Source organism: Mchenga conophoros, linkage group LG2 (assembly GCF_057382185.1).
Source record: "Mchenga conophoros isolate Kocher_MC1m ecotype Shallow Benthic linkage group LG2, M_conophoros_male_GT1.1, whole genome shotgun sequence".
Classification (NCBI taxonomy): Eukaryota; Metazoa; Chordata; class Actinopteri; order Cichliformes; family Cichlidae; genus Mchenga; species Mchenga conophoros.
In genome coordinates, this window is record NC_140527.1 from 31321910 (window position 1) to 31342800 (window position 20891).

Sequence of the window (20891 nt, forward strand, 5' to 3'; positions counted from 1 at the left end):
AAAACCCCATGGGAATTTTGTTTTTTCATCTTCACTTAATTCATATTCTCCCTTTCAAATGATGAAATAGGATGCGTTGATTTCTCATTCTCTTAGGTTTTTATTTCTTTGTTGTGTTTGTTTTTGTTTACATTTACTATGTGAATGCTTTAGTTTTGTGGGTTTGTTTTTCCTTAGGAGGAATACTAACTAAATTACCAACATATTTATGTTCCAGATGTTTCTATCTAATGTGTGTATAGTCTACTGTGTGTGATTTCATTTATCCTCATAAACACCATCCGGTCAGGCAGACCAGTTTCCCTTTGGCCACTGCTGTGTAGCAACAGGGCGAACATTAAGCAAAGCTGTTTAGTTCCATTTGTGGACAATCTGGTCTTATTTGTAGAGGTTATTTATTTCTTTCTTTCTTGTTCTACCCTCTTTATTTCAATTGTTTACAAAGTAAAATGAGCAAAATAACCTGCATTAACTGTGTATTTAATGCCAAGCTAATGTCTTTTACTTCCTTCTAAATTACTGATCTGTTCACTGATTGCTTTTTGGTGAAAAATTGTCTCCATATAATTAAGTTCACCTTTAGTTCCTAGTATGAAAAGATGCTACAGCACTCTATATCCCTGCAGACATTATCCTCTGTTTGAAAGACTCCAGGAGGAATACCAGGCTTCTCTCATTAAGACCAAATATTGGATTTCAAGGGTGATGAATGTCCACTGCAGACTCATGGAGGTCAATGCAGCTTCAGTAGCAAGTGAACATCTGTCATATTTGAAAGGAAATGGGATTGTAAATGGGTCTCTTATGAGCTGCATGGCCAGGCAGGGGGGATTTAGTGTCCTTGGTCAGGTTGTTTTGTCTTTGTCAGTGGTTTAGGATGAGATCTGAGGAAATGCTATCTCATCTCGGTGATGTGGTTGCTGCAAACAGCCCATTTTGACGCAATTTGAGTCTCATCTTAGGAAGCTGCAAACAAACAATTAGTACTATAATTGCTTTTTTCAGGATATATGATGTTTTACCTTTGTGTCTGAAGTCTCATAATAGGATCTCATTAACAAATTGCACCACTGACAGTTAATCAGAGATTGTGGTGCTCATTTATCCCTCTTTTGTAGAATTGTCTGAGTCTAAATATAGAGGGACTTAATCTGATATCTGCCCTCCCCTCCCTCTTCCTTTCTCCACCTGTGACCTTCACTGGGCTGAACTAACAGAGGGAGGTGGGTGTAGAGTAAAATATACACTGGGCTCTTCACAGTTACCATGGTGAGATGTGTCAGACTCACTCAAGCAAATTGTGTGGCAGTGAAACTCAAGGTTTTTATCAGCGTAAACAAGACAGAACAGAAGGAACTCAAATACAGAAGAGTAGGTGGTGAATATATAGAGGCAGGGTAGAAAGGGTGGGTCTTTGGTGAGAAGGAAAAATCTAGCTGATGATACTGTCTTAAAAAAAATACTGATTAAGCATTGCTGAAAAACATGCCCAGTAATCGTCTGGGAATGGAGAGGAAGCAGAAGAGACGTTGGGTTAACAGCTGAAATTTGAGTCGATCATTAATATACAAAACGAAATAAGAGTTCTAGTGGTGATAAACACACAACACCCAGCTGAGTCCAAGAGGACTTATTCTGTCTGTGTGGCTTCAGGTCTTTTGTGAAACACTACAGAGTTGGTAGGCTGCTGGAGGTAAATCTCTCAAAGTCATTTTTCCTTCAAAGTGATGGATGAGAGTAGGGAGGGAGGGGGGAAGAAACTAGTGTGTGAGGATAGGAGGCCATGAGCACACCTACATGATTCAATCCATCAGTCATTTTTCTGCAAACGAAGAGGCAAGCTATCGCTGCTATAGATTGTGGTTGGGTGCCTTAGCTTGTGTGTTAATGTGTGTGTACTGCACTAGGAGTTGTTGCCATGACTTATTAATGAGATGGTATTGGCTTTCACCTGTACTTAAGACTAAATTTCTCTCACTCTCTCTTGCAGCCCAAGGCACCAAATTCAGACTGGAGATATTCAGCCTCCCTGAGAGCAGGAGGTGTAATGCAGAGGTAAGGATCCAATTTTACTTTGTGACTTTACACTAAAAGTCTCTTCATACCTCACTAGTTGATTTCCAATGTTTGGTGAAAAACAAAAGGTAAACAAAGAAAAAAAAATCATATTTTCAAGATTTAAGCCAATAATTAATTCCTGCACAGTTTTATAAATGACTGATCTGTAGTAGTTGACAAATTTTATTAATCCCTATATATGGAAGTTGCATAACCTATTCCCAAATAGTATATAGAAAAAGATTAGTGTCATATTTAAATTCTATCCGATGTAACATCTAAACATTAAATAAATGAATGCAAACCCAAGTTAAACTCGTCTTCTTCCAAAAACAAGTTTTGCTGGTGTCATTATCCCTCCAAATATCTGCATATAAAGATATTGATCTAGCATGCTTCCGCATATTATGCGGAGTAATTTTAAAATAAACAAAGACCTGCAAGTACATTGGGGTTATTTACAAGTTTATTAGTTGAAGGGAGTCTGTTATTTTTAGAGCAGGCTGTTAGTTAAACATTATCTTAGAATTGAAGCAGAAAATATATGCATAGACAATAATGTATATTTAAAAAAAATAGCTTTTTTTGGGCAATGATACTGAGTTGACATTGAGATCTGTTGTAAAGGGTATGGAGTTTCCCCATTCCAATGGCTACCAGGCAAAAATTTAAAATATTTAACAAAGCCTACCCAGCTACATATCAAACATTTAGCCAGGTTAGGCATTTGCATTCATTAATTCCAGTAAGGATTATCTTTGTGCATCCTTCGCAGTGATGTGAGTGCTGCCTTAAGTGGAAGGATTTAATCTTAACATCACCCATTAATTACCATTTTCCACTGTACATTATGTTTATTAAACATATAGTTAAGGTAAATTTAGAGAATTTAGAGAAGTACCTTAGATTTTATTTAAGCATTTTGTTCAAATAAGCAGAAATAATTAATCTTTAATACTCTATAGGAGAAGAGAGACACAGCAATAAGAAATACACTCAGGAATTGCTCTATGTTACCATGCCCAGATGGGGACCGGATTGGAGGGTTAGAAGCAGAGAGGGGTCAGTGATGTATGAAGGGCAGTTTTTTGGGTGGAAACATAGCTACAAGGAGACAGGGAGTGTGCTGCATGACCACGGTAGTGATCGCATTACAAATTACAAAATCGAGGGTCATGCTTATGAGATGGCACCATAATTACAAACAGTTACATGTTTAATGAGGTAGGAAAGTTATCTCTATCTAACTATCTCATTTATTGCTTGACTAAATTAATCTGTCCTCATCTTACAGATGGTGGCATTTAAAAAATATCAGAAGTGTTAATGCCAAACAACTAGAAACATTGCTTAAGACACCCATGCTGAGAAACACTTTGCCTTTGTCACTTTGTCTCTCCTAAGGCCCTTGTGCATATGTATATGCATGTCATAGTGTGTATGATTAAAACAGCTCCAATCGTTATTTATACTCAGTGCTATTGTCCCACCTGTATTTGAATGGAGTGGCACATCTGTCTTAACACAGATGCAACCTGAAACACTGAATCGAGTGTTGGTTTCTTTTCATTATTCAAACATCATCTCTGTAGATACAAATATGTATGTACTCATGTATGCGATCTGATGCCAGATTATTAACATCGCATCATCTGAGTGTCATTAATGTTCCATAGATTCCCTCATAATTACAGCGGGGATTATTGAAGTTAATGTGTCTGAGTGAAACAGTCTAATATAGTTAATCTTTCTCATGACTGACTCTCGCTGATGTGTTTCAGGTTGACTATCACTAAGCATCACGGAATTTTCATCTGTTTATACAGTATCAGAATCATATCTTGTGTGAGAGGCTTTGGATACAACACCCGAAAAACCATTTAATAGAAGTGACCTATTTCATTTTTTTAATCTAATCCCTGGGGAAAGCACATTTTCTCCTGTGTGTTATAAAAGTATGAGAGTATGAGTTAATTTTGAGATCATAGTAGTTATGAAATAAAACAATAAGTGGCTGAAAAATCCTGAAAATTGATAAGACAGTGGTTGCAGACAGTAGGAGAGGGTTACAAGGGAAATGAGAAAAAGAGACTACCATTAGGTGAAATATATACTGTCTGCCTGTTGCCACTATAATGTGCTTTAATATTTAATCAGTGTACCCGATAATGCTGTGTTTTAGCAGCGCTTAAAATTCCATCCATCACCAAATCGCTTCTCGTCATGCATCAATGCATAATCTAGTTCTAGCTGTATACTATTTTAACTGTTCACAGTATTAAAAAGAAAAGAAAACTACAATATAATCAGTTGCAAAACTTTACTTTACTACACTGGTTCTGGTTCAGATTTCTGATAGACATTAGATTTCTTGTTTTAAAACACAATCACTGACAGGTTTTAATCACAGAAAGTACTGCACATGGATATTTGTAAAAAGAAATAAATAATTTTCTACATATCTATTTTTAAGCTGATAATTGTGAGAAGAACTATAGTCAGTGCCAAAATTTGTGTGGATCAATGAATTGAATTAAAGTAGAAGCAGGCTGAGAAGCAGAATAAAACGATGCTTTAGAACAGCAAATTAAGATGGTATGTATATTTTGTAAAATCATTTTATATTGGTAACTGCATGCTGTGATAGCCTGCCATGGGATAATGAATCACAGGTATATAAGTGTACAGTTTAGGTGAATTTTAGGTGAATTCACCTTTGAACAGAGGCTCTCTCATCCTCCCATCCTTAGATAACAGATATTTGGGACACCTTTTAAAGACATGTAGATATAACCAAACTGTGCCCTCTTTTTTAAATAATTTTTTTTTTTTATTACTAAAACCACAATGTCTGAGCCAGACAGTATAATCTTCCACTTTTCAAGACAAGGCAGACACAGTGAGATTGGACCATGGTTTGTAGTAGAATTTCTGTTGTTGCTTTTTAACACTACACAGATTGTGGTGTTTTTCAGTAGAGCAGAGGGTGTTGGAGTCCCACAGAGTTGGTGTGAAAATGTAAGAACAGCCCTCTGTAATCCATAATCCAGAAAATGTTGGGAAAATGTAGAGTAACTACTTTAATCTTAATCTGAATGAAGCTGTTCTGGGATTTCTGCACCATTAACCAACCCCCACTGTTATTATAGTGTGTATTAAAAGAAACATATGGAGATAGGAAAACTGGATTTTGAATCCATACCTTGGGCTGTGAAATTCAGATGTGAAATCTTAACATACTATTAGAAAAAACTTATCTTAATGGATATTGTTTATAATATGTGTGCAAAAATACTTTTGTGATCTTTAATATGCTGATGTGTGTGTGTGTGTGTGTGTGTGTGTGTGTGTGTGTGTGTGTGTGTGTGTGTGTGTGTGTGTGTGTGTGTGTTTCAGTTCAGTGCATATGGAGGAGTCCTCAGTAATGCAGGGAGCCCAGGGGGTTCTGGTTCAGAACTGGCCCACTGCTTCCAGTGCTGCTGGTAAGAATCTCTCAAGCTACTTCCACCTAGAATAAGCACAGTTAATTATACCTCTGGCTAAAGATTAAAAATTAAATATACATATACTGGGAGGTTTCCATGATACACATAGTGCTAGTTTAGTCCAGAAAGTCTAAAACAATGCTCAATGATTCTGTGTTAAGCACAATTCTTGACACAGGTTCATACAGTTATGATGGAAATTTCTGTTAATAAAGTATGCAATGCAAACATCCCAGTTCTACAGTCACGAGAGCTCTGTCCTTGGGACGTCTCAGCTCCTCTTTTATACCTTGACAAAACAACTCTCTGTATCTCTTCAGTTACGACAGTTGCTTATCCGACTCAGGTTGTTGCTGGGCAGGGAGGACTCGGACTATCTTTCTACAGGAAGCACCTGGGCTGGTCTTGAGCATAGCAGTTGAGCATAGCTAAGCAGTTACACCAGGTCATATTGATACACATGTGTCCTTCACCTAAAAAATAAAAGATTATACAAAATTCTAAAAATGAAATTCTAAGCACCTAAATATAAATGTGACAATAAACTAGAATTTTTCCTATTACAACATGCAGTTAAGATTGTCATACACCAACAACAGCACATCATTTAAAGCTTATCAAGGAGTGTGTACAGTGGTTATCAAATACAGGACTGTAATAAAACGATCAAGACAGAGATACCATCTACGAGACTGCCTGACCATCTCCTACCGCTTCCTGCTGCCAAAGGGAAAGGAAATGACATGTGCTAGGTAGGTGGAGATGGATATCTCTGCTCTCTTGTAGCAGGAAGAGAAAAAAATTTAGAGAAGGAGAGGAAGTGAAAGTGACAATAGCTGATTGAATTATCAGCAAGATGTTTGGGGAAGCACAAGCTACTGATTCACAGAGGACAAACATTAACATAAACACATTAGTGAAGCGTAATTATAAATGATTACAGTCATCCTCCTTTAAATGTGGATTAGGGATGAGCTAAATGTAATAGCATTTTTCAATATTTAAATGCATTTGTAATCTTTTAAAATTGAGATAAAAAAAATCAGATTGTATCTGTACATTGTTGCTTGCACTGAATGCAATCATATGCAAGTCATCTATTGTTGTTGTCAGGTATTATGCAGATCCTGCAAGAGTGAAAAAGCCTCAAAAGGGCCACTATGCCATTGTGACTCATAAAGTTAGGGATTTATCCTTAATGTGCTAAACAATTATGACAATAGAGTGTTCCACTCAAAGATAGAAGTCCTTTTACTTACAGAAAACAGGAAATTATACATTTTTAATATCTGGCCTTCATTAGGGTGAAAAAGACCTTGTTAATTATTCAATGAAATACTGCAAAGAAGATTATAGGGAAACAATTCCTGCAAACAGTGACAGCACGAAAACAAAAATGCTAAATGACAGCTTTTATGTGAGCTCTTACAGGCATTGTAATGCCAATCGCAGTGCATTTCCAGTGCCCATAACTAAAATTTAGAAGACAGAATTAGCACCCTCAACAGAGGGATTTCAGTTGTGAACTCTTGACTTTTGTCATGATCATGGGATCCAAAAAGATTAGGAGTTAAATAGAGAAATAGTGGAAAAAAGTGCAAGTGAAGACAGGCGAACAAATGAGACTGACATATGTACATTAAGAAGGTTGTAGCAAGGATGAAATTGCAATTAGATTTAGATAAAGAGGTGATTTGTAGTAATTAAGAATGTGGAGCTGGCATGGCCTGGTATCTTTTATAGACAGGAGGCGGTGGGCTCAGCAGGCAGACAAACTACCCACACAGAGACTACTGTTTCTTCCTATCCACACATGTATGCACATCCTCCTCCGCTGTGCCATCGATTTCTTGCCTTGGCTGAGGACTTACAGCCTGCTGGCACTTAAAAACCTGCGAGATAGAAAAGAGAGGAATAATTCAGGGATAAAAATGTCAGATAATATTAAAAACATTTTGTTTTAGTGGAGGAAAATAATGAAAATGATTCGTGTTTTTACTTTCCTGTTGATTCTGTTTATAATATCTCAGAAATGAGACAATGTGAGATAAGGATTAAATGTGGCCTGTCATAGGCTGTACTGTTTATAATAAAAATCATGTTTGTTAGGCCAGCTTTAGAGTTGATTGTTAAGAGAATATTTTGGGTGGTGAAAGTAAAGGATGCTGTTCTACCGCAAAGTCTGTTTCATTGCTCCAGTGTGAGACGCAGAGGGACAGCCGACAGCGCCCCTGTTTTTTTCTTTTTTATTTAGTATATACGGATTTGCAAAGCGGTATCAATTTGTGTGTCTGTTTTGTTGTCTTGTGTTTTCATGTGTATGTGAATGTGTCTGTGAGTCCTTGGCTGTGCTTCTAAGTGTGTTTTGGCTGCCTGCTTTGTGTGCTGCTCCTGCTGTGACAGATGGAGAATAGCCCACGCCCAGATTAACAGGCCCATATTAATGAAATCAGGGTTCTGCTTGGTGCGTAACTCTCCCTCTTCCTCTCCTTTGTCCATTCCTTCTCGGTCTTTGTCTCCTGCCCCCGTCTATATCACAGCTTAGTCACTAAACCAAGCACTCATTGGGACTGCACAGAGAGCTGCACAGCACTGCAGCAAGGGTGATGGGAAGGAGATGGGTAGGTTGTAATGCAAAGGGTTTGAAATAAAAATCCTATCAGACAATAACAGACAAGGTGAAGATGAAGGCAGGATCAGAATGATTGAGAAGAAGTGAGAAAGAAATATGAGTCTCATGTTGCTGGGAGACAGAGTGATCCCAGTATTATTTTCCATCACCATAAGCACTGTCACCATGACTCCTTCTTATGTCCTACTGCTTCACTGGAGGATGTAGTTTCCATAGCAACCATTCATGGCTGCTAATATTGGCAGGGCAGGCAGGAAGGTGGGGAGAGCTGTTATGTTTGGGGGGAGGGGGTGCAAACATATGGTATGGGACAAAAGATAATGGAGAAGAGAAAGCACGCTGGGGGCAAAGGAAAAAAGCACCCTGTAGCATCAGGTGAAGGGCAGTGGGAGGAGGTGAAATCTCCATGAGCAAAAGGGAACGAGAGAGTTAAAGGAGAAAGGATATGTTTAGATAGTGAGAGTTGGAGTGAGGAGGGTGACCTACATTCATTGGGGCGGTGGTGTACTGCAGAGGTGGATGCAGGTTTTGTGTTTTCTGTATTACGCTAGATCTTGCATGCAAACTGAAATGTCCCATATACACAGAGGAACAGAAAAATGTTTTAGACTTAATAGTGACCAACTACAGTGGCAACAATTAACTGAAGAGTAAAGTAAAAAGGACAACTCTGAGGGAGACAGTTTAGAGAGATGCTGCATTATACTCATTTAGTGCCTCTTCCCTTAATCCTATAATTGCTCTCCAGAAAATAGGAGCATAAAATCGTCATTTACATTCACTTCGTTAGTCAGTCTCATTTGAAAGGAAGTGTGCATTTGCATAGGTGGTAGGTAAAGAAGACTTTCCGACAGACTAATGGTCAAATTCAAGGCCACGTGTCATAATTTCTTGATGCAGTTTTTTGGTTAAGTGAGTGGTCTTAAAACTATAATATAATAATCAGAGAAAAATATGTAGTGAAACTAAGTTGACTTAATATGAGTTTAGTATGAAAAATAGGAAATTTGCTGATGGTATTATACTGACCATAAAATTAGGCTAGACTCCTTTGTTCTGCAGATTTTTGGATTAAAAAAACATATGGCCTTGGGAGTTGGGGACTGAAAGGTGGCATGCCATAACACTGTAAGAAGAACTATTTTAAGGTGTATCTAATGTGTGTGTGTGTGTGTGTGTGTGTGTGTGTGTGTGTGTGTGTGTGTGTGTGTGTGTGTGTGTGTGTGTGTGTGTGTGTGTGTGTGTGTGTGTGTGTCAGATTAAAGGTAAGGTAGAACAGTCTAGAAGCTATGTGGGACTGTTTCAGAATTTCTACTCACCATCTGCCTTCTATTCCTAGCTCAGATATTTACTTTCCTTTATTGTCAGTCTGTTCTTTTATTCCATCCCATATTTAAATATCTTGCCAGTTCTCTTACTTTTCTCCCTCTCTCTGGAGAATAAATCGATCTCCACTTTCTAAATGTTGTTGTTATAGCACCTGCATGGCTACATAAACCCTATACAGACAAATAGGAATGTCTCAAACTTCTACTCATACACTGAAAATTATTGTCATTTTACATTAAATTTAAACCCTGTCTCTGGGGACTTGTGTCCACCATCTGCCACATGATCTAGGTGGGAGCAAATAGCAAGGTGATCAGTCTGGCATGAAACCCAAACAGACACATCCAGACACATACATACTGCATATTAATGCATAATTGTCGTTGAATACCTGCAAACACCTGCAGCTGCATAGTATTTTTACCCTTAGCTGTATCCTTATTTCATTTGCCGTCAGCACAGTTTAGAATGTGTGGTGATTTATTCAGCCACCCAAATGTATTCTTCTATCAACACAAAGGCAGTAAAAAAAACTGGATGCATGAATTAGAATTAGGCTTTTAGGTATACGGTATTATCACATTTTGTTTTTATTAAAATGTACACACACTCAATGCTCAGCACAGAACAGTAACAGAGACTGGTGCTATTTTAGAAAAGGGTGTGGTCCCACTGCAGTATGGTAAAAGCAAAACAAAATGCACCTTGAGGATCTTTTAATACATTTTTTTCTCTGCTCCCACCCTCCGTTTTGGTGGTGAGTGCTTCATATCTGCATCCATCCTTGCACATTCTGGCTCCTTTTTCTTCCTCCTCCTCTTGCTTCTCAGCTCGTTATGTAACGCTGCACTGCGCTCCACTGCGCTTCTGCCCGAGTGGCCGATGGTAAGGCAGGACAAGCGGATGAATAAAGTAGATGTGGCAAAATGGAGCTGGGGTGATTTGAGTGGCTGTGAAAACCTTTGGCTGCACAGGGGGAGCAATGGGACATTTGCATGCAGAGAAGCACGACTGGGGACTCCAGAGATCAGCTCAGGAGAGCACTGACAGTAACCCAGACTGCTAATCCAAAATTATTAATTGGAGTGGCTTGTATCTTTCTAGCAGTGCAAAGGCAGGAGGTTTTCAGACAGGGGCAATAGTCATAACTATGAAATACATGAACATCTTCATCTCTAATGTGCATGGTAGTTATCACTGATGGACAAACTGTTTAATACCCAATCACATTGATGTTACTATAAACACTGTTAGACTTGATTAAGACTCTTGTCATTAACTGGAGGGATGGCAGTTGGATGACTAAATTTCCATGCTACATTAGTTGAAAGGTCAGGGGAAATGAGAGATAGACAGAGGAAAGAGGGTGTGGAGTTTTAGTGTGCGAAAAACATGAGCATTTAATATTGATGCAATAATGTTGAGATCAGTGTTGAGTGAGGCGAGTGTGTCACCACTGTGAAGTAAAAGATACAAAGAAGATGGAATGAAGAGACATACAAGCACTTTTATATTTAGCACATCAAAGTGCTAAATATAAAAGTGACAGATGTGCAGTTACATCTCAGATCTAATACACATCACTGTCTACTGTAGTTAGTAACATCAAAATGACCCATGAGCCTTACAGAGTTGGGATTCTGTTATGATATTACCTTTTTAGTTGCACCAGAGCCGATCATGACCAGACTATAGTCTCACTTGACCCCACATCCCTATAATCCCGCATAACACAGTGTCTTTTTTTATTAGTGTCACTCTACTCAGCCTTACTGTTTCCCATCTGCATGCTCCCAGCATGACTCATCACTCTCCAGGGTGTTATTCCGTTTATGATTGTAACTTTGCATGGAGGCACTGCTGTCTCATCAAGTTCACACATTGAATTAGACAGGTAATTTCTTAGAGGCAAGAGACTGGACACTTTAGAGCAAAGCTTTGCCAGTATTTCAGTGTTATGCATTTTCATTTAGTGCTTCAGTTTTTCTTTTCTTTGTTTCTCCTCTGCTTTTGCGATTATAAAATTAGTCTTATATTTCTGCTGGGGGGAAAGGGATAAGGGCTTATCCATGGGAGAAAGGCTGTCATCTTAATGAATGTGACTTTTTCTGTCTCTCAGTCTACATTTAGAGAAAGCCTGTCTGCCCTGATCTTCTCAGTCTCTTTGTCAAGTTCAGCCTTCTCTCTATAGCTCTTACAGCTGTGTTGTCACAGTCAATGAAAGCATGATATTTGCGGGCTATAGCAATGGGGAATGATGCAAATACATGGCCCACTTAATTATTTTCATTTTTATTTCAATGATTATTTTTTTTATTTTTTTTAGTGTATTACTATTCATTGTTTCTTAAAGCCCAACCAACTGTCTAAAACACATATATTCAAATTGCAGTGTAATAAAGTGCAAATGAATATGCAAGTGTTTACACTGGAGAAGGTAAAACTTTAAATTGCTTATTTGTTTCGCTTGAAAATTATTGAAATGTTGAACCGATTGTTAGTAGGTGCCTGGTAGTTTCTCTATTCCACCTAATCATGTCAGCTATTATTCAAATTTGAAAAAAAAATCCTGTTTTCTGATTCAGCTTGGGCAGTTTCCCAACAAGACAAGCTTTAGAGGAGTACCCGCCTCAATCAGCGGGACACATCTCATCCCAACTAATAAGTTTAAAGGAGGGAACAAGTCTAAGAAACAACGAAGACATTTTTTTTTTTAAATTAAATAGAACATAAGAATTGGATTTAGTTTATTATTCTTCAACTTGATGGAACCCGAGAGTTTGGGTGTATCACTCTTTCACTATAGCCACTATAATTCCTATCAATGTAATGTTTATGTGGGTTATCCGGATTTATTGAAACAGTTCCCCCAGTTCTGCCTTTGCTCACATCTACTGTTACATTCATGAAGTGAAAATTATGTTTTTATGTCTGAGGTTCTTTTTTAACTACACAAGATATTCATAATAATCATAATTAAAAAGTTATATTTAGTGTATTTAAAAGTTTTCTGTCACACTGGCTTAGTATTACGTTTTCAACAGCAGATTAATGTTATGGCCCTGCAGGCCTCTCAGGTCTTACTTTGGTAAGACACATTTTTACCAAAGAACAACAATTTTCTTTCGCTGCCTCAGTCGAACCTCCCATGTGTTTGTGCATCTCCTCTGGCCTGTGCATTAGGCCTCTGTATTAGGCACTGAAACGCCACAAAGCAAATTTAAATGTCAGGAAATTACCAAACAGTGAGTGCTGTTGAGTGCTTTCTGTAATAGTTATAGAACTGCCACAAAAACAAAGCCTTTCATGTTTGTATTTAGGCTGACATTTGACTTGAAATAAAAAAAAATTAAGACATAGTGTGTAACATGAAAGCTCAGTAGGTAATAAAAGAATAAGATAATTTTGGAAGCTGGTATTCTTTACTCTGGGTACTGCATGAGGTCACACTTCTTTTCCCAGACTCTGTTACTTTTGGTTGAATAGAGCCGTGTTCAGTTTATCTCCTCTTTGCAAAGAACACAGAAAAGGAGTCAGAGTAATATAAGGAATATGAAAAGCAAGTGTGGCAAGTAGGTAATTTCTGTGAGGAAAGAACCAAAGTGACTGTGCCTTATGTTATCATGTTCTGTGCAATAACAAAGTACCAACCAACTAAGTAAGGATGTGATCATGCATTGAAGCATTGTCAGGCTGGCTGTCCAGGCCTTTCGAAATACAGCTGTTTGTGACTGAATAATGGTGTGTTATGTCTGCATCCATTCATAAACATGCTACCATTTCTAGCAGTGCAGTGTATAACCCAAGAGCTGGCTGCAGCAGCTAATACATTATCTAATAAAATTGAAATGTTTCTCCAAGGTAAATTCCTCTCACAGCTTCAGTTCAAGACCTTTCTCAGCTTTTAACATAGTAATTAAAGTCATATTAGCTTGGATAGGTAGGGAGATTTTGATTTACTGCCCACTTTATATTTTCTTTCTTTAAACCTCCCACAAAGTTCAACCACTTCCCACCTTTTATATCATGTCATGTCTGTTGTTACCAATAATTATGTACTGATAATTTTTTTTTTCATTGACTGCTGTGGAGATCATTGACATTTAACTGCATTTGGACTTTTAACCTAGTAAATCTGATTAATGTATATGAATGTGAAGGACAGATTTTCCCTGTGCTTTTCATTTACTTTGCAGTAGCAGATTACACAGTGATTGCCTCTTATAGGCATGCTTTATAAGCTAAAATGATTACTTTTATCTGATATCTTTAAGAAATTAAGAATCAAAAATATAAATCTGATGACATGAAAACATTTGAAGGACACAGAATAATGGAAAGGATGACCATAAAATACCACCATAGTTTACCATTATTTTTTTTTTTTTGGTAGTAAACGTACAGTGCTATAGTAGCACACAGCCACCACTGAGTCATTTCAAGAAAAAAAGAAACGTGATATAAACTATTATTCCATCTTTTCTTTTCTTTCAGATGGTGAAGGAGGAGAGGTTTCGCCCCCGATGGGTGCTGGCGTAGACAGCAACAGCTGGCACTTTCGCTATGGCCCCGGTGGTCCAGGTGCACCTCCACAACACCTAAAACCTGGAGAAGTTCCCCCAGAAGCCTTCATTATCCCTGGCTCCCCTGCCATAATATCTATCAGACAAAACCAAGGAGGCGAGGACGACAAGAGTGATTTCATTACCTTTGGAAAGAAAGAGGAGGCCAAGAAGAAAAAGAAGAAGAAGAAGGAAAAGAAAGACAAGAAGGATAAAGGAAAAGATGATGGAGATGAGTAGATGAGAAGAGAATTAAAACTACAAAGTAGAAAAGGGTGTTGTTAAAACAGAGGTATCAACTTAAGTCCACTGGGAAAAATACATTGTAAAACTATTTCCTAATTTCACATTTTGATCATAATATTAATTTAAAAATCTCTCTCCTTTGTGAACCTGGCCTTTTCAAGATTTATTTTACCTTCAGTTCCTGATTGTGGTAAATTACAGATCTTGCCTTGATTGAACAAATAATACAATACCTAATAAAATTATAGCGTTTTCCCCACACCCCTATGTGCCTACACACCCCAAGTCAACTCACGACATCCTTTAACCCACTGGGCTTATTGGCACCTCTGTCTTACCCCATCCAAACTAAAGTGTATAAATCACTCCCTCTCTCTCTCTCTCTCAGAGGAGATGAGATGCTTTTACGAGAACAACTAAAAGCTGTGCCAGCAAAGGAAAAGAAGAAACAAAAAAAAAAGACTGAGACAGATTTCTGCAGTCTGGAGCTGGACACACTCTACTTGTAAATATCATGGGCGAGAGTCACCTAAATTAAGGCTAACAAGAAACTGCTGCAGATTCCTCTGGTAATTACCAACAGTGTTTCCTGAGATCTCAATGAAACCACATGCACATACGCATGCTCACATATTCAAACATGCAAACACAAACTTATCATGAAAAAGTGGACACAGAAAGCACTTGACACTAAGAGAGAGGGAGCAAAAAACAGCTGGCATAAAAGAAAAGTGCTTGAAACCAGACACTGCAAGCTTTTTGCCCTGCACAGTTGCCTATGAGGTGCACATCAACTCTCTCAGGATTGATGCAGCATGATTTGCAATCACTCTGTATTTGCTCACTGCATTGAAAGAACACATCTTCCGCCAGAACCCCAACTGAGGAATGCAGAGAACACTGGAAAGATGGAGAGAAGACACCTCAGATTCTCCTGAGTATCACCAAGGGGAGAGTCCAGCAGGGCTGGCACATGACTCCATGCTGAGTCAGTGGACTCTAATGAAAACTTTGAGTTCATCAGGAGAGTCTTTGATAACACCATCTTTCCTCCCCCGCTGCAGCAAAAGCCTAATGCTTTCTGCTTTGAATGTTTGGTAGCAACCAGTCCTTACCCAATACCTTGAGTTTACAAATGCTCACCTGCTTGTACTTGCCCCATGCTGCCAGGAGCCATCTTCTCCTGCCCAAACCGCCTTTTTTTGTGACAATGAAGTTTGTAAACATGTTATGTTTTCATTCATTTTCTGAAGAGATTCATTATAACATACTCTTTTTTTCTTCATAGCTTTAAATTATTTTTGCTTGACATACCCATCACCATTTACCCTCAAACACTGACCCTAATCCCCACTCTAACCCCCTGCCCAGGATCAGTCCTGGGAGTGGCCCGTTCTGAACATTGTGGTGTGCTGCTGAGAGCAGCATGGAGTAATGTGGATGAGGCCTGGGGAAACCCAGTTGGGGAGAGGGGCTATGCCCTGAACTCTTGTCAGATGTTTCTTAAGTGCAAAACGGTTCAGCGCTTTTAACTTGTGAATAATACACTATGTGGTTCATTTCCTGTTTGTAGCCACTAATGAGAGAGGACCAGGTGGGATGAGGCTGATTACAGGGACCCTGGAGGACTGGGATAGAGTGAGGAGACAGGTGCCGTGGGCTGGCCCTCCCTCTCCATGTACAAGAGAAGTTCTCCAGCTGATTGTTCACATATTAGCTTGTATGTACGCTGTAAATGTAGCGTAGACTAGATTGCCTCTACATTAGCAATTGAAACTTGATAAGAATATGGGCAACTAAGGACTCCGATCCCAGAGCTATATCCCACCAATCCTCTCTCAAGAGGTTTTGAAGTAGGGGCACACACACTAGCCTCAAGGCCTGCTTCTGTTGGTTTCCCTCCCCCTGCCTGTAACTTGTTGCCACATCCCCAGAGTTTTGCGGCTCAGTATGACGTCACTCCATTAAGTGGCTGCTGCATGTACTGCTCTAAGGAAACACATACTATATAGAGAAATATATATATAAATAGATAGATGGCTATGATTTTATTCTTTTGTATTATCATTTTTCTTCATTACTCGCACAGGAGATATTTGTATGTACTTCTGTCTCTGCCAAACATCGATGTACTAAAATCTTCACGCTCCACAGATGTTGTATGGCATCCACTAAACCTCTTTAGATATTTGTAAATGCTATAGTGTGATACCTTTCAACGCAAGTTCATTATTTTTCTTTCACCAATGATAATTTTGTTTTGGAGAACAAACAAAGCAAGAAAAAAAAGAAAAAAAAATCACTCTGTGTCTGGCTTTGACATGATGACCTAACTAACACTGTATTATTGTAACTGAAATATGTATGATCCTATGATGAGCTATCACTTCCCTTTCACTCTTAAAAAATAAAAAAGAGAAAAAAATCCAGTGTAAAAAATAAAAGGATATATGTAGTGTATGCTTGTGTTTAGTGAGTGTTCATGCTGTCATTCTTTTCCAATGTATGGTGGTGAATTATGGTGGCTATGTGCTGTTCTGATTGGATCAGCCAAGATCTGTTGTAAAACCCTTTTTTGTACACCCTCTCATCAACTGTGACAGTGACGTAGTGAATTTCATTTACTTCATTTATTTTTTTGACTTTTTATTTTCCATAAATGGATACAGTGGTAATGTGTTTGGTTTATAAATCACTAATAAAATTTGCTTTATTAAAATACATGTGAATATATTGTCTTGTGTGTGTGAGAGAGATAGCTCTGTGCTTTTCCCCTGCCATTTGAAGGCCAATTAAATAGTGACTAAATCTATTTCAGGTTTTAAGGGGAAAAAAATCTATTTTTTAGCACCCAGTTCATGTGCACGTTTAAAATACTACACCTATTTAAAAGTTGCCTTTACAATTACAATTTTTTGGCAGGCAATATAGAAAACAAGTGCATCTCCTTACAGAGGGCATGGCGAACAAAATATCTGCAGGCAGCTCTTCTCTGTCACACATGCTCACATCCTTCTTTCTCTGAACTGACATGCAGTCAGGTACAAAGACTTGTTCCCTGCAGAGATGAAAGACAAGCACATTGAGGTACTTAGTTTGGGTGCCTAATTTCTCCTCATTAAAAGCATGGTCACAGATGATCCAAATGGTCCCATGTGAAAGTAAGCTTCCAGATGCACCATAATTTAATAGAGTGGCTAAGTAGATTTGATGTATCCCAGTGTGTGAGTTTGTCGAAACACCTACACAGTAGTGAGCCATTACTCATTCTGGCCTAGATAAAATGCCGCATTGATAATCAATACATTTATCCAGTTTGTCAGGAAATTCAATAGTTTCCTACTTTAGACTGTTTAAAAAAATCAAATTTCCTACTTTGCTTTTATCTGTAGTCTCGGTTGAACAAAATGTAAGACATTTTCAATGCTGAGTTAATAGCCCAATACTAATGCTAATAAAGTCTCCTTCTTTCCAGTTTTCATCCAAAGAGGGGAGACTGTGATGAGAGAGGTTCAAGAGTTCATGTTTAAAAAAAATGCTTGCAAAGATGCAACATCCGTTTCTTTATTTCATTCTCTCCTGGAGACAGTTTCCATGGTTACGGCTATTTGGGGAATAGTCTCTATAGCAACAGCCTTATATACTTAGCAAGCACAGGAGGGTTGAAACAGCAGGGTGCCCTGGATGGGTGTGTCCTTTTATATGCCACAGACAGCATTTCACAAATGACTATAGCTACTGATTTGAAGATTCAATACAGTATCTCAAATTCCTTTTCTAACAGGAACAACAGATAAGAAAACACTTTAACCAAAAGACCTACGCCCACACATTCAAAATCCCTACAGTAACACATTCCCATGAGGATTTACAAGATATGTTGTGGTATTTGTATATTTTAGCTCATTTGAGGTATACAAACAAATTAGCAAACAAAACAATTGGATTGGTTGCAGAAAAGTAGCCCACAGTGTTTGGTCTGCAGAGCAGTGAATCTCTGGCTAATGAATATGGATATATATCATGACATAGCAAACAGAAAGAAGCACAACAGAGGGCCACTTGCTGACACTATTTACACACTGTACCTTTCAGACACAAATGTGAACAAATTAAAACACAACATAAACACAGACTACACAATATTTTTTAGGACATGTAAGGAACTAATGGATGAAGGCCAGAACAAAAAAATGTCAAAAACATAACAGAAACGAAATGCCATATAAATGTGCACTGAAACTGCAGTGACTCAGGAAAATCATCCTGTCAAGGAAGCAAAATTGAGTGACTTGAGTTAAGATAGTGAGATTAATATGAGGAATAATTTTGGCCTGTGGCAAAAACAGAGATACAAGTTATAACTTGGAAAGGCAGTTCCTCTGAGAAAGTGCAAAAGAGTTAAGGAAACTGGATTAGACAGTAGGTTGAGAATTAGGAAAAAAATTTCAGCCTGATTAAGACAAATGATCTTGAAGGGCTTATTGGTAGCTGAAACATTTATAGCACCCAAGTTGCAATTTGTCCTTAATGGGCTGTGTTTCTCACAGCATTTACCCTTTTACTTTAATTTAATTTATTTATCCTTCAGTCCTGCACCTTACACATGGCTCACATGCACAGACCACAAGTCAAAATCAGTCATCCAGGGCCAGCACTGAATCTCATAAAATGAGCTCAAGAGTTGGGAGTTTGCCTTGTAATCGGAAGGTTGCCGGTTCGAGCCCCGGCTTGGACAGTCTCGGTCGTTGTGTCCTTGGGCAAGATACTTCACCCGTTGCCTACTGGTGGTGGTCAGAGGGCCTGGTGGCGCCAGTGTCCGGCAGCCTCGCCTCTGTCAGTGTGCCCCGGGGTGACTGTGGCTACAATGTAGCTTGCCATCACCTGTGTGTGTGAATGGGTGGATGATTGGATGTGTAAAGCGCTTTGAGGTCCTTAGGGACTAGTAAAGCGCTATATAAATACAGGCCATTTACCATTTACCATAAAAAGCATATAAACATTACATGAGCTCCTATCAGAAACTGTAGCGATTTGCAAGTGTAATAATGGGGGGGAAATAACTGATCCCCATCAGTCACAGGACACAGATAATCATAGATCACACAATGGGCTAATATGCCAACAGCTGTGCTCAATGTTCTGTACATTTGTGAGGGTAGGAGCCTGATTCACCTTCTAATAAAAACAAGCAAGAGTATATAATCAACATTACTGCTATATGCAGAAGCAGAAAGCAATTCATATGTGAAATATGTGCAGAGCTTAAACAGAACTGCTGGACTTCACTAACCATCATGCAGTGCGTGTAGAACGTGTCAGTGCTTGAGAAAGTCCAGCATGAAAGTGTTAATTTCACCTAAATGCATAGAGTATTATATCTTGGCAATGTCAGACATTTCCAGGATTTTTTTACAGTGAGGACATATGAAACATATATGAACACATAGTGGGGAAACACTACACGAATAACCCACTGCACTTGCCACTTATTCATCAGTGTTGCATTCTTTTCATAGGCAAGAGTACTAAGTAAAAGGCGCCATCTACTGGTTAAAACATGACAGCACGTTTGACCACAATTCAACCAGACAGGTAAATAAAGCTAGGCATTTTTACATTATTTGAAATTTCACTCCTCTCATAATCAAAATTGGCATTCATTATGGAAAGATAATTGTTAGTATTCCTAACATTCATGCAACTGAAGGGTTTCAGTTCAGTTTTGATTTTAAATCATTATTTAAATTATTCACTTGCTGTTACCTTTTTCTTTCTTATTGAATAAAAAAATCCCCCCTAAAATGTGGTTGTTTTCTTTTGATCAATTTGCCATCTATTGTTAGTGTATTGTATGAATATCAAGCAGAAACAAGCAAATAAACAAAAAAAAAGAAAATATTTTAAGAAAAAGATTGGATCAAAATGCACGTATTTAGTGTAAAATCAAGCACAATGTCTACTAATATAGATAATATCATTAATTTTAGTTTTAATTCTTTTTAATTTTTTTTAATTTTTTTAAATTTTTTATTTTTTTTTGGGGGGGGGGGGGGGGGGTTGTTGTGCATGCATCTGCCTCTCACTTCTGACCCATATACTCCCTTCTACTGCCAGGAAGCATGCACATTTCATAATTCTGCTATAGTGACAGTGGTACTTTGGCCAGCTCCATGATCTGTAAGTCTCTTTTTCACTTTCAGTCGTGATATAACATTTTAACAATGCTAACTTTCAGCCATATAACTGACACTATATTTATAGCACAATATACACTGATGAAATTATAATCATAAAATGTCTCTATCGCCCACTGGTGTCTGGCTACAGTATAGGTCATAAACCCCGCCTCCTCGGATGGGACCGGGGACAAACTAAGATAAAAAAAGTTCTCCTCAGATATTTTTTTTCCGCAAAGATGCTTACTTTCATTATCAGTAGTTCTCATCACGCTGATTTGTGTTTAAATTATGTCATTTCTTTCTCTCTCCACTGGGTCCAGAGGACATCCTAGAACAGAGCTGACCCTCTGGATCACCCTGTTCAGTCTTTTTCTGTCTCAGTCTCAGCCTGAAAGAC

At 38.3% G+C, this 20891-nt stretch overlaps 1 protein-coding gene across 43 annotated transcripts in view; it reads left to right on the plus strand.

Moving 5' to 3' along the window:
* Positions 1–17033, plus strand: part of LOC146582295 (protocadherin alpha-C2-like) — a 213204-nt gene extending 196171 nt beyond the window's left edge. For all 43 annotated transcript variants that reach the window (XM_085294375.1, XM_085294180.1, XM_085294491.1 and 40 more), the window contains exons 2-4: positions 1991–2055; positions 5455–5540; positions 13999–17033. In XM_085294375.1, coding sequence (XP_085150501.1) covers positions 1991–2055; positions 5455–5540; positions 13999–14306 — 459 coding nt within the window. In that variant the 3' untranslated portion in view covers positions 14307–17033. The remainder of the gene's footprint in view (positions 1–1990; positions 2056–5454; positions 5541–13998) is intronic.
* The last annotated feature ends 3858 nt before the right edge of the window (positions 17034–20891 follow it).